General features: G+C 45.8%; 1 protein-coding gene across 7 annotated transcripts in view; it reads right to left on the reverse strand.

Annotated features, from left to right (window-relative positions):
* LOC147111196 (inter-alpha-trypsin inhibitor heavy chain H3-like) overlaps nt 1-13,039 on the reverse strand; it is a 137,013-nt gene extending 123,974 nt beyond the window's left edge. For all 7 annotated transcript variants that reach the window (XM_086001856.1, XM_086001854.1, XM_086001853.1 and 4 more), the window contains exons 1-4: nt 12,912-13,039; nt 12,100-12,129; nt 11,588-11,754; nt 3,640-3,744 (exon numbers count right to left, since the gene is read on the reverse strand). In XM_086001856.1, coding sequence (XP_085857982.1) covers nt 3,640-3,744; nt 11,588-11,754; nt 12,100-12,129; nt 12,912-13,001 — 392 coding nt within the window. In that variant the 5' untranslated portion in view covers nt 13,002-13,039. The remainder of the gene's footprint in view (nt 1-3,639; nt 3,745-11,587; nt 11,755-12,099; nt 12,130-12,911) is intronic.
* Between the last annotated feature and the right edge of the window lie 608 nt (nt 13,040-13,647).

Consider the following 13,647-nt stretch of genomic DNA (forward strand, 5'->3'; position numbering starts at 1 on the left):
ATCTGCCCCACTCCATCGAGGAGGTCAGGGCAATGACCAGAGCCTGCCGCATCTGTGCGGAATGCAAGCCTCGTTTCTACAGGCCTGACCGTGCACACCTTATCAAAGCCACACGGCCATTCGAGCGCCTAAGTCTGGACTTCAAGGGACCCCTTCCCTCTGCCGACCGTAACGTATACTTCCTCAATATCATCGATGAATATTCCCGCTTCCCCTTCGCCATTCCCTGCCCAGACATGACCAGTGCCACAGTCATCAAGTGTCTCGGTAATCTATTCTGCATGTTTGGCATGCCGAACTACATACACAGCGATAGGGGGACGTCATTTATGAGTGACGAACTGCGCCAGTTCTTGCTCTCAAAGGGGATAGCCACCAGCAGAACCACTAGCTACAACCCCCGGGGTAATGGGCAAGTGGAAAGGGAGAATGCTACTGTTTGGAAGGCTGTCACGTTAGCCTTAAAGTCAAAAGGCCTTCCGACCTCCCGCTGGCAGGAAGTCCTCCCAGACGTGCTCCACTCCATAAGGTCTCTGTTATGTACAGCCACTAACGCTACCCCTCACGAAAAAATGTTCGTTTTCCCCCGGAAATCCACCTTGGGCATATCTCTACCCGCGTGGCTGACGTCTCCGGGGACAGTACTATTGCGGAAGCACGTGAGAGGCCATAAAACGGACCCCCTTGTGGAAAAGGTACAGCTCCTCCATGCAAACCTCAGTACGCCTATATCGAATACTCTGACGGGCGAGAGGACACTGTTTCCATAAAAGACCTCGCTCCCTCGGGGAGCGGAGAGAACGATGGGAGACCACCCGATGAAGACCTACACGACAAAGAGACAGGACGCCCAGAGGTATCAATACCCAACTTTAACCTGGAGGACACTGCAGATAACCTGGAAGACACTGCGGAGGCCCGGACAGCGGAGGAACCAGAATCCACTCCCCTAGAGGCACCCCAACCGGCTTTGCGCCGATCACTGAGAACCGCAAAACCTCCTGACAGACTCACTTATACCAACTTTTAAGAAACATCACCCCGATGGACTAAATCTAAAGAAGGGGTGAATGTAATGAAATCTGTTTGGCTTGCCTGTATTCGTTTTGCACTCATGTATATTACCCTCCCCCACACGGTGTATAGTTTCACTTCCTCTTTCCTGACTAACCTGGAAGGTTCCAGGTCTTGGCTCTTGGCTCTGCCCCTGACTTCTCTTACATAAAGATCCCAGGATCAGTATGACTCATTCCTGTGAGCCAGTCAATGTGTTGAGATGTTAGCTCTGATCTTAGTGATTAAAAGCCAACTTGTTAAAGTCTATAACTTCTAGTTTTGTGGTTATTGAAGGCACATCAGTAATAAAATGTCCCAAGGCGCTTCACAGGAGTATTATAAGACAAAACAAATTTGACACCGAGCCACATAAGGAGAAATTAGGGCAGGTGACCAAAAGCTTGGTCAAAGAGGTAGGTTTTAAGGAGCATCCTAAAGGAGAAAAGAGAGGTGGAGGGGTTTAGGCAGGGAATTCCAGAGCTTAGGGCCTAGGCAACAGAAGGCTCGGCCACCAATAGTTAAGCGATTATAATCAGGGATGCTCAAGAGGGCAGAATTAGAGGATTGCAGATATCTCGAGGGGTTGTGGGGCTGAAGGAGATTACAGAGATAGGGAGGGGCAAGGCCATGGAGAGATTTGAAAACAAGGATGAGAATTTTGAAATCGAGGCGTTGCTTAACCGGGAGCCAATGTAGGTCAGCGAGCATGGGGGGTGATGGTTGAACGGAACTTGGTGCGAGTTAGGACACGGGCAGCCGAGTTTTGGATGATCTCAAGTTTATGTAGGGTAGAATGTGGGAGGCCAGCCAGGAGTGCATTGGAATAGTCAAGTCTAGAGGTAACAAAGGCATGGATGAGGGTTTCAGCAGCGGATGAACTGAGGCAGGGGTGGAGACGGGCGATGTTACGGAGGTGGAAATAGGCGGTCTTAGTTATGGTGCGGATATGTGGTCAGAAGCTCATTTCAGGGTCAAATATGACACCAAGGTTGTGAACAGTGTGGTTCAGCCTCCGAGAGATGTTAGGGAGAGGGATGGAGTCAATGGCTAGGGAACAAAGTTTGTGGTGGGGACCGAAAACAATGGCTTCGGTCTTCCCAATATTTAATTGGAGAAAATTTCTGCTCATCCAGAACTGGATGTCGGACAGGCAGTCTGACAATTTAGAGACCGTGGAGGGGTCAAGAGAAGTGGTGGTGAGGTAGAGCTAGGTGTTGTCAGCATACATGTGGAAACTGACGCTGTGTTTTTGCATGATGTCGTCAAGGGGCAACATAAAAGAGCATAACCTTCTTGTCACTCCCCTCTATCTATTATTTTGTATGTTAGCAAAGATTAATAACAACAATAGTATCAAACATAAGAATGGCATCAAATGGCACTAGTTTATCTGCTGAAATATCTCAGCAGAAGACTTAACCAGAACTGTGACGTGAATTAATTATTTGAACTGGGTATTATTTGAGCTACCAGCAGCATGGACAAAGTAGGTTTTCCAAAAGTAGAGTATTTCTACTAATCTTGCATCTTGCATGCCAGAATGTTGAGAGATGGTGAGCAGGATGTCCTGTCCCCGAATCAATATTCGGGGACAGATCCCATCTATTTTAGATGTGAATGTTTTCCCCTTTCCTAGAAATGGGTATGATGCACAAAGGGGGCGGAAATCTGGCATTACAGATCTCTGCCCACTTTCCAATTGGGTTCGCACGAGTTCCACCTTTAGATCGGGTGGATGCAATCAGTAAATCTACGTTATCTAGCATGCATAATATACTTGGGCTTGTCAGAAGTTAATTAGGTGGAGTGATTCTGTGACCTTGCCCGACCAGCAGGGAATCTCTGTGTGCAGGAAGCCAGTGTAGGAGATAGGGTTACAACTCTAACTGCTGGCCTTGCTAGTGATGCCCACAACCCGTGAATGAAATTTTAATAAAACAACAGTTTAACTCTGATTTCCAAAACTTCAATCCCAGCAAGATTCCCGAGTTTCCTGTTGGAAGCTCAGAACAGCAGAATTACCCCTGATTTTGGAAGATTTCGAAAAGGCTGCACGGAATTAATTAAACATTAGCCAGGTGGGTTGAAAACTGGCTTGGCAAGAGACAATGATAAATAAACAAGGGTCTGTCTATGGGAGTGGGAGGAGGGGCACTGACCACTGGAGTTTCATGTCTCTATTCTCATTTCTTTGTACTGTAGTTGATACTTACATGGACACTATCCCAAGGAGTTTCACTCGTCAGATAGTTGTTATGTTCATTAATAAATAGACATTCTTATTATGAACACAGCTAGCTTTTGCTAGTTATTTTATTGAGCACATGTGGACTTGTACAGCATCTTGTAGAGGCTTCCATCTTGACTGCTGCCTTGTGGGTAGCCTAGCCTCATGGGTAATGTAGTCTTAATATAATATATAGCTGGGTAGTGTAGTCTTATACATACAGCTATATACAGCTCTACGGCTCCACCTAGTGTCCACTATAGAATGACATGCTATTGATCACTACAATAGTGAGGGGAATAAATGAATAAAAATGAATGGAGGTCATCACTAAAATGGTATGAATTTGTTCCTACTTTACAAGCCCCGCAGTCTGTCCCTGTGAAACTGCTTGTTGGTACTGTCGCTGAGCAACTTCTTTCTCTTTCACAGCTCCCACGTACATCACTCCATCTAGAGCCCTACAGAGGGAGAAACCACATGAATGTTATGTAGCACGAACCTGATTCATTTGTCTCCTCATCTCATACATCTTCCACTGGTCTCTTCTTACATTTTCTTTATTTAAAAAAAGAATCTTTGCACAAAACACAAGATTTGAAAAATCACATCACACATTTTGCATATCTTTTAGTTGGTAGGATATCTGTTGAATAAAGATTTATTCCCATCACAAATGGAAAGCTGCGGATACAGGAGAGTGAGCTATTAATTCAGATACTCAATTCATATTAACATAGGCATCTTGCGGAACCTCCTCATCTTAGTTACTAGATGCTAATTAACAGATTTAACCTACTTTTCTTCATTCCATTCATTCATACTATACAAGGAGGAAGATATGCACCAATTTAATATGCTTCTAATTATTAATTACCTTACTATATTCTAATACGTATTCGTGCATCTAGCAGGGCGATCTTGAAAAGACTGAGTGGGCACCGAATGGGGCCATGGATGCAGAAAAATGAGTGGAGGGTTGTCTTGGAAACAGAGTTGAGGACATTTCTGAGAAAAAGAGACGAGGAGGATGATGTCAGGAACTGGACAGGAGAAACTTGGAAGCAGGGAGCAAGGGGGAGACGTTTCAGAAACAGAGAGGTGTCAGTCCTAGAGTTATAGGGGTTGCAGATGTCTTGGAGTCATGTAGCAAATTGAAAGCAGAAAGATGGTCTTAAGCGCACAGAAAAGTCAGGGAGGAGATAAGAAGGGGACCTTGGAGGCATGTAGCAGGGAGAACTCAAAACCATGGAAGAGACAATCTCAGAAGTATGGAATGTGCAGCAATAGGAGTCCACATCAACTGCAAACCGCCAGAAAAAACTGTCAGACAGAGATAAAGGAAGAGAAAAATGCTCCAGTCTGGAATGAATAGGGTCAGCTGTTCTTTTCTAGATTCAAACAAATTACATATCAAGTGTAAATTCTTATGCAATAAGTTGCATCTTAGATCATTTAGCATTTCAGCAAAAGGTTTAATGTAAGAGAAAATTACATTTTTTGCCAATGTGTTCCAAGATTAATGTGAATTAGAGACTTTCAATAATTCTATGCACTAACCCAACTTTCTAACATTTGCCATTACATAGTCTAATTTTTACAAATGATATAAAATAGAAAGATAAAGATTTTGAAAGTTGAATAGAGGTTTACAAAGAAAAACTAGCCAATAATTTCTCAAATGCCTACAAATTATTTGTAATAATAGGTACAAGCTGGCCAACTGGAAACTTGCAGAAGATTGCTGGAATATTTCTTGCAGAGAAATTGACAATCTTGTGGCTATGTATTGGTATTCTCCTGTTGAATCTGAAATGGTAATTTTTTTCAAAATTGTTTAATAAACTGCTTCCCTTCCAAGTTCTCACTGCCACTATTCTCCACTCAGTTTGTGCTGGCAATATTTTCCACCCTCCCCTCAGTTAATGTTGACAGCCTTCACCTCCACACTCCAGTTCCCATGAGCAACCTCCCAACCTCAGCCCCCACCCCCACTCCTCAGTTCAAGCTGGTGCTCTTCCTCGTAACTCCCCTGTTCACACTGGCACTGTTCTCCCTCACCCACTCACACAGCAAATCATCTCCCCATCCACTGCTCCTGGATCCAACTTGAGGCTGCTGCTCTGGGGACCAACGTACACTACAAACTGAGGCCAGGAATACTGATCTCACAAAACTACTGAGATATCAGGAATTCTTGTCCACAGGGAGCAGCAGGATTTTGGGGGATGGGGGCGTGTGGCATGATTTTTGCAGAATCCGTGATAAAAATGTGTTGGTTATTTTCCAGTGGCCCTGGCTAAAAGTTACAAAACTGAGCATGATGCAAGCAGATGATAAGAAGATCTCAGAACCTTATGGAAAGCTACAGCTTACTGGTGAAACACACTAGTGAAAGATGCAATGAATGAAAATCAGCATTAGAAACCCTGGAAGGTTAAAATAAACAGAATTAATTAGAAACCTGAAAGGAATTACAATGTAATAAAGGGAATTTTGACGGTTTATGCAGTTCACCCAAGCTATTTATTATCTCCAATAAATACCTTTTTGTGTAATCTATCTTCTATATATATAAAAGGATAGTGGTGTCTGTCTGTCTGTCCGGGCATCACTCAAAAGTTATAGAGCGTACCTACACATATGTTATATCAAAAGAAAGGTTATGATTAGGAGGGTGTCCTAAGTGTATTTACTTTTAAAAAAACGTTCAAAAAACATACAAAATCCGCTAATTAGCAGTTGACCAATCAGGGGAGTGTCATAGGCGCCTTTACTTTTAAAAAGCATTCAAAAAATCAGGGGAGTCTCATAGGCGTACTTGACCAATCAGGGGAGTATCATAGGCGTCTTTACTTTTAAAAAACGTTCAAAATAGCGGTTGACCAATCCTGAGGTGAGTGGCGGCCATTACAGACCGGCCGGGCCTGCAGCTAAAATAATGTCTCTCTCTCTCTCCTTCCCCCCCCCCGTCTCTCTCTCTCTCTTCTCCCCCCAGTCAGTCTCTCTCTCTCGCTCCTTCCCCCCCCTCTCTTTGAGCCGTCCCCGACCAAAATCGGACACGGGAGTCCGCAGCGAAAGGCGTTCATCTGCCGCACGGGCAACCGGATCCAAAGGCCCGCCGCGTTAACAATGGGGAACCCCGGGCTCACTTCGGAGCGATGGGCACCCGGCCTCCCGGTGTCGGACTGACTCCGTTCTGGTACCGGAAAGGAGGGAGAGACAGGGGGAGGCAGAGAGAGAGAGGGGGAGGGAGGGAGAGGGGAGGGAGGGAGGGAGAGGGGAGGGAGGGGGAGAGAGAGGGGAGAGAGATGGGTGGAGAGGGGGGAGGGAGAGAGCGGGGAGGGAGAGAGTGGGGGAGAGAGGGGGGAGAGAGAGAGGGGCAGGGAGAGAGAGGGGCAGGGAAAGAGGGGGGAGAGGGGCAGGGAGAGGGAGAGAGAGAGAGGGGGCAGGGAAAGAGAGGGGGGAGAGAGGGGCAGGGAGAGAGAGGGGCAGGGAGAGAGGGGCAGGGAGAGAGAGGGGGAGAAAGAGAGAGGGTGAGGGAGGGAAAGAGTGAAGGGGTGGGAGAGGGAGGGAGAGCTCGCCTTCTTCCTTCAGCTGCCGCGATTCAAACTCTCTCTGTCTCTCTCTCCTTCCCTCTCTCTCTCTGTCTCTCTCTCCTTCCCTCTCTGTCTCTCTCTCCTTCCCTCTCTCTCTCTCTCCTTCCCCCCCTCTCTCTCTCCTTCCCCCCTCTCTCTCTCTCCTTCCCCCCTCTCTCTCTCTCCTTCCCCCCTCCCTCTCTCCTTCCCCCTTTCTCTCCTTCCCCCCCTCTTTCTCTCTCTCCTTCCCCCCTCTCTCTCTCTCTCCTTCCCCCTTTCTCTCTCTCCTTCCCCCTCTCTCTCTCCTTCCCCCTTTCTCTCTCTCTCTCCTTCCCCCTCTCTCTTTCCCTCTCTCTCTCTCCTTCCCACACAGACAGACAGACAGACAAACTCATTTGTATATATAAAAATTATTTGTACTTTTTTCATAACAACATGCCCTCAAAAATCCCTCGGCACCGCCAGGCACTCCAGCTAGTTACATATAAATAGTACAGTCAATGTTTGAATCGGAAATGAATGCTACATACACACCGAGTTCAGAGAACTTAGGGGCCTTTATATATTTCCTGGAATTGCAAGGGGGAGGTTGGTTTCTGTCCAATGTAGTAAACAGATTAGCCAACCTGCACTGTGCCCAGTCGATTTGCGTAATGCAATAAAATCTGAATCACCTGAGATAGTGAGCATTTGTTCCTGTGTGCTCTGGGTATATAATTGGAAGGCTTCCCTCACTCGGAAGACTAAGGGGGGGGTGGCGGTTGGTGGATTTTAATTGAGTTGGTTTCTGGCAGATTAATTTCCCACCTGCCAGCAGTAGCAGCACTTCTTCAGTGATCTTAGACAATGGTCCTCATTTATATACCTCCAGTCCCCGTCCTGCCCAGAAGAGAGCAGAGAGTGGCTGCTGGCTGCCAAAGATCGGGCGGCCCATGGCCACCCATCTGCCTCCAGCTAAGTGGTGGGAGAAGGTTTTGGGAGGGTCTCACGGGAGGGATGGGGGCTGCTGTCCATGGTAGGGGAGGTTGTGGCTTTCCTATTGGGATACGGGGGAACACCCCTGTCTGCCCTGGCTCCACAAAGGAAATAAGTATTGTGCCTCTTCGTCCTTCCCAACAGCTGCCAACCTGCTGGGCCAGCCATGATGGCTTTCCCGCTCAGGTCTCACTTAAAATACAATCGGTGACCTAGTGATGTAATACGACCTGGATTTGCAACAATTTGAGAGGCTTCTGCCTGCTTTAGGCAGGTGCCTCAGCCATCTGAAGAACCTTGCAGGTTAAGATCGCAGGGAACGAGGAAGGAACAAACCTGATCAGTTTTAACTGCCCATCTGCCCGGTTTCTGCTGGGTGGGTAGGGTAAAAATTAACCCCTAAACAAGTTGGGTAGAGTCTGTGACAGTGCAAATTGGATATGGTCAGTGAATGGGCTTGGTGGGTCAAATGACCTCTTCTCATTCCATATTTTACGTCCTAACATTTTGTGAATTTTTTTTCATTTCAACTGGCACATGACCTTGGACCTGGAATATTAAGATAGCAGCAAAGGTCCTGGATATTGCTGATTATATTAGTGCTGGGCCCCAAGGCTCTACTGCTTATACTGCTGTAGGATCTAGAGTTTTAAACTGTTTTTCCCATTATCAGCTTATAGCTCTGTAAACTATATATTATAACAAGACTGCACAGTGAAACAGAGGTTGACTGCCTCTATTATTGTGCAACCCATTGCATTGATCCATTGGCCCCTGGGCTACAAAGCCCCAATGTATCACCCTCTCACAAAATCTCTGTCCTTTCTATTTCTATTTCTTACGCTGCTTAGTTCACCTGTTTCAATTTAACAGAACTGATAGTTTATTCTCAGTGTTGTCCCCTCATTAATGGATAAATTCTAAATCCACCAATAAGGAAGCAACACTTAAGACAGACCTTTACCAACTACAGGCCGCGAATTTCCCAGCGGAGGCGGGATGGTGGCGGGAGAGCTGGTTTCCGTGTTCCAGTCACGAACCTGGCTGCAGGCGCTCTGTAAACGGGGTTTTCCCTCGATTGGCCTTCTTAAGCCTGCCCTGCGGGCTTCTCGGCCAATTAACAGGAAGCGGGACTGATGACATCATTTGATGACGCGTCATTAGCTGGTTTCCTTAAAGGGACCACATCCACATCCAGTTTGATAGTTGTTCTGTCAGTGTTTGACAGCATTGAGGTGCTGCAAACACTGACAAGCACTGCACAAAGGTGAACTCTTGCCCCCAGGCTCTCCAATGACTCCCTCCATATGCTTATGGAGGGAGTCAGAGCATGCAGGTAGGTTCTCTTCCCTTACAAGGGCGGAAGAAACCTCCCCAGGACACCAACGCAGCCTGGTTGCACATTGCACAGGAGGGCAAAAGCAGGGATGTTGTCAGGGTCCCTGGCTGCAGTGGTGCCAATCTTTCAAAGATCTGTGGATCACGATACGTTACTGCAAAGCCACACACAAACTCACCCTGCTGTGCCACTCAACACATCCCCATCACTCTGCCTTCCATACCCTTCTCCTGCACATCCTTACTCAACTTACCTTGCACCTCCACCCAACCCTCTCTATCTACATTATCACTTCCCCATCTCACTAAACACCCCTCACACTCATCCTCATCCTACTGCAAGCATACCAACTAACAACACACAAGGTTAGGCACTTGAGAGGTTTAGCCAATGTCCATGTGAAGTTTCTGGTAATGTGCTGTCATACAGTGAAATCTTTTTTTCCAAAAGTGCCCCTTATTTGGACAGATCTGAGCACACCTTGAGAAGTGTCTTACTGAATTCGAGTGAATGTTTAGACATAACTTCCCCCCTGCCCGCTATAGTGATGAATGTGCATGGAATGGCTTGGACATTAAAGGGATGCTTCACGGTGCTGGTGTGGGATGGTGTCAACCTGGCGCATCATGTGGCAGCCAGGGTTAACAGCGTCAAGTGAAGTAAATCTGGCCATGGTGATGCCATCGCTGGCCTCCCGGGCAGCAACGTTGTCAGGGGATGATGCCCTGTGTCCAGTGCAGCATCAGTTGATGGCAGAGAAGGCTGGTGATATTGTTGGTGATGGTGTGCCTGGTGATGTTGGTGTTGGGGCTGATCATGGAAGGATTCGGAGGAACAAGGTCTGATTTTTTCAAGGGCACCGACGTTGCTGCAGTAGATGGCAGCTGCAGGTGAGATGACAGAAGCGATCTGTCAATGGCGAGAGAGGTTCTCCCAATGAGGTGGCACTGGACATACAGTTGGATCTAAAAACTTGTAAGCTAAAGAAATCTCTATATGTATTAAAAATGCAGTAACCAACATTTTCTGCGCTTTGAAACTGACCATCTGCAACATGGCATCCTTTACACCACTTCTGCAGCTGTCAGTATATCAGAAACATCAGAGCAGAATCAAATCATGCCAGGGTGAGCTGGCGTGTTCCCCGAACAGCGGGTAACCCGTGGGGGAGAACGTAAAATTGCAAGGAAGCCTCAAAATAGTATTAAATTGGCTCTTAACAAGCCATTCAACAAGCTCAATTGTATCCCCCACCACTTGGTGTCGGGTCAGTTCTCCGCTGAGAGACCCGGAACCTGGGAGACTTGCGTGGAAGCGGGTTCACAGCGGATTTCCCACCAACTGTCAATCTTTGCTATTTTGACAGTGTACCCACCTCCAAACCCACCCTCTGAGCGCCGGCAAATTCGCGGCCACAGTCTCCTGAATTCAAACAGGCAAACCCAGTGACCTAAAAAATATATTGGGGGAAAAATTGGGTCGCACCCCCTTTGGGGCGCTAACTTTGCCAGGGTGCTACTTTTAGCACCCTGAAAAGGTTAGCACCCCCACGCCTGAAATTGAATGGTAGCGCCCCAAGCAGGAGGAGGGGCGCTACTGGAAGCGCTCCCCCTCCCTCTTGGGGAGCTCCCATTGAATATCGCAGCACTGCGTGCAGCAGCTTAAAGGGCAGCGTACACCGGGGCCCTGCTGGGCCACCGGGGAGCGGGGTGCCGGCAAACGAGCCCGGCACTCAAGAGGAGGGCGGGCTGACCGATCGCAGCCAGCACCTCACAGGAGGAGGCGAGAGGGGGCAGGTGCCGGCAGGCAGCCCCAAAACACGGCACCCTGACCCTGTCGGACATAGCATCCGGCAGTAGGTCAGGGGGCACGAGTGAAGTTTGCGGCCGAGGTGCTGTGCACGTCGATGACATCGTCGCTGGAGGCACTAATAGGAGGTGCAAAGGTATCGAATTTTTCCCCCATAATCAAAGATACAAACGGCGCGGCAAATTCAAATAGTCCCACTGAATTCTAAACAGTTTATTGTTAGTAGACTTGGGGAGTGCTCTTATGTGTATTTAATTACACAAAGTTAAATTTTAATTTAGCAGAAATGGCCAGTCAGTAGCAATGACTTTGCAACAAGCAAAACACAGGAAAACTGACAATGAAAGTTATATTTTTACTGTTGATTATAGGCCTCGAAGGTGCATAAATAAGCCAAGCATCATGACAAAACATTCAGACATGCTGCAATTTGTACTAGCAAAATGAATTTGTTGACCTAGAAAAACACAGGGTTTTTTTATCTTTGGTTTTATATGCAATATAAAACATTCACACTATATATAACATGTTCACACAGCAAATATAAAAGAGCTCTTTCATGCAAATTAGTTAATTTGACTGAATAATGCAACTGATACACACATGCTGAAGTTGGTAATGAAGGCTGTTTTGGGCAGTTCCACATCGAAGATGGCTTCCTTCGACTCATTTGCTCGATTTACCACTCGGCTGATTATCACATTGTGAGCAAATCGAGAGGTAACTTTGCAATCAATCTTCATGCTGTAGATTTCAAGCTCATTCACATGCTGAAGGGAATTAAGGAGTAACATTTCAATGAGAAGTGACTGAAGCAAGAAACTAGAATAACTAGAAAGGTCAGACTTAAATTACATTAGTGCTGTGTGTTGCTTTACTGGAACATTAGCGATAAAGTGCATCTAATATTTTTACTAGAAATGGTCACAGTGTACGAATGGTATCCTCTGAAGGACATTTTACAAAATCACACCCCCAATAAATCATCAAAACAAAGCCAATCAAACGATTGTTCAGAGAAGAAGAGAATTTAACAGAACTACTAAAAATCACCCAGCATATTGAAAAACAGAAATTGTTACTGAAATAAATAGTATCGGAGAAATCAAACCTACTTTTGTGCCATGTCCCTCGGTGCTTCGTTTCTGTTGCCAGCCAAGAAAAGGACCAACACATCAATGTTACAAAATGCATTCATTGTGGTTGAAGTACTGTCCAAAATAACTGAGATTTATGTACAAAATAAGCCCGGTGATACTGTGTTATTTAGTATAATTGATAATAGAATTACATATTGCTAAACTTACAGGAACGACATCATAATAATTGATCCTTTTGTACAAAGATTGTCCTCAGTTTGTGGCCACATTGACAGCTACGGCCAACCAAGAGTAGACGCAAAACAAAATAAAACTCACACTGAATTGAAGCAGTACACACCATTAAAGCAAATTAGATGCTAGACAGTGATTAATAGACTAACCTAACCTGAGGGTTCAATGAGGATTCATAAAATTGCCCTTGATTTACTCTCACTCAGGATTTAATTTGGAAAAGTTACCTGGTTGTTTCATTGAATCATTCTTATTTGCATTAGTGGGTAGGTTAGAAAATATTTACAGTTCTAGTGTGAGAGACTGGTGAGGTCAACATGTGGTATGATTGGAAATGCAAAAAGCTCAGACATGAAACTTATAATCAACAGTTAATCCTTTTATATTTTACTTGAGATAGCATTTCGCAGTGATTAAATGAAGCCCAGTTATTTTACATGTACGGATTGGATTAACTACTGAATACCCACGTTCAGATCATTTGACAAAGGGTTCGTATTATCAATCTGCTCAAATTAAAAAAAAAAAGTTTAAACAGTGATTCAGTCAATTAAAAAAATTATAAATATTTGGCAGTATAAATCGTACATTACCTTATGATGCTCTGATTCCGTTATTATGAAATCAGAGGATATTAACGCTGGAATAGAAATTAATAAAAGATAGGACAGCATTCTCTTCATCTTGAACAATGCTGTGCTATCAAACGAGCCACAAGAAACTAGGCTTTATTCTGAGCTCTGTTAATAAGCAACAGTGGCACTGACCCAACTCCTACACTTGCCAACAAGTGTTGAGCCAACAAGTGTTGACCCAACAGAGAATGTAATGTAAACAATCCGCATATTTAAAGCAAACAAAAATGTTTTTCAGCAAATTGTGCAATCTGAAGAGTCAGGTCCAAAGAGTGGTCTGTACATAAGAACATAAGACGTAGGAGCAGGAGTCGGCCATTTGGCCCCGCGAGCCTGCTCCGCCATTCAATAAGATCATGGCTGATCTGATCTTGGCCTCAACGCCACTTCCCTGCCTGCTCCCCATAACCCTCGACTCCCTTACCTTTCAAAAATCTGTCTATCTCCACCTTAAATATATTCAGTGACCCAGCCTCCACTGCTCTCTGGGGAAGAGAATTCCAAAGATTCACTACCCTCTGAGAGAAGAAATTTCTCCTCATTTCCGATTTAAATGGGTGCCCCCTTATTCTGAAATTATGCCCCCTAGTTCTAGATTTTCCACGAGGGGAAACATCGGGCTGGATTTTGCCAGCCGAGACGAGTTGGGGCGGGACTGCTGCCTTCTGGGTTCGAGTCCCACCCCCAGCGACGT

This window comes from Somniosus microcephalus, chromosome 11, assembly GCF_052327205.1.
Source record: "Somniosus microcephalus isolate GS21.2 chromosome 11, FLI_Smic_1.0, whole genome shotgun sequence".
Classification (NCBI taxonomy): Eukaryota; Metazoa; Chordata; class Chondrichthyes; order Squaliformes; family Somniosidae; genus Somniosus; species Somniosus microcephalus.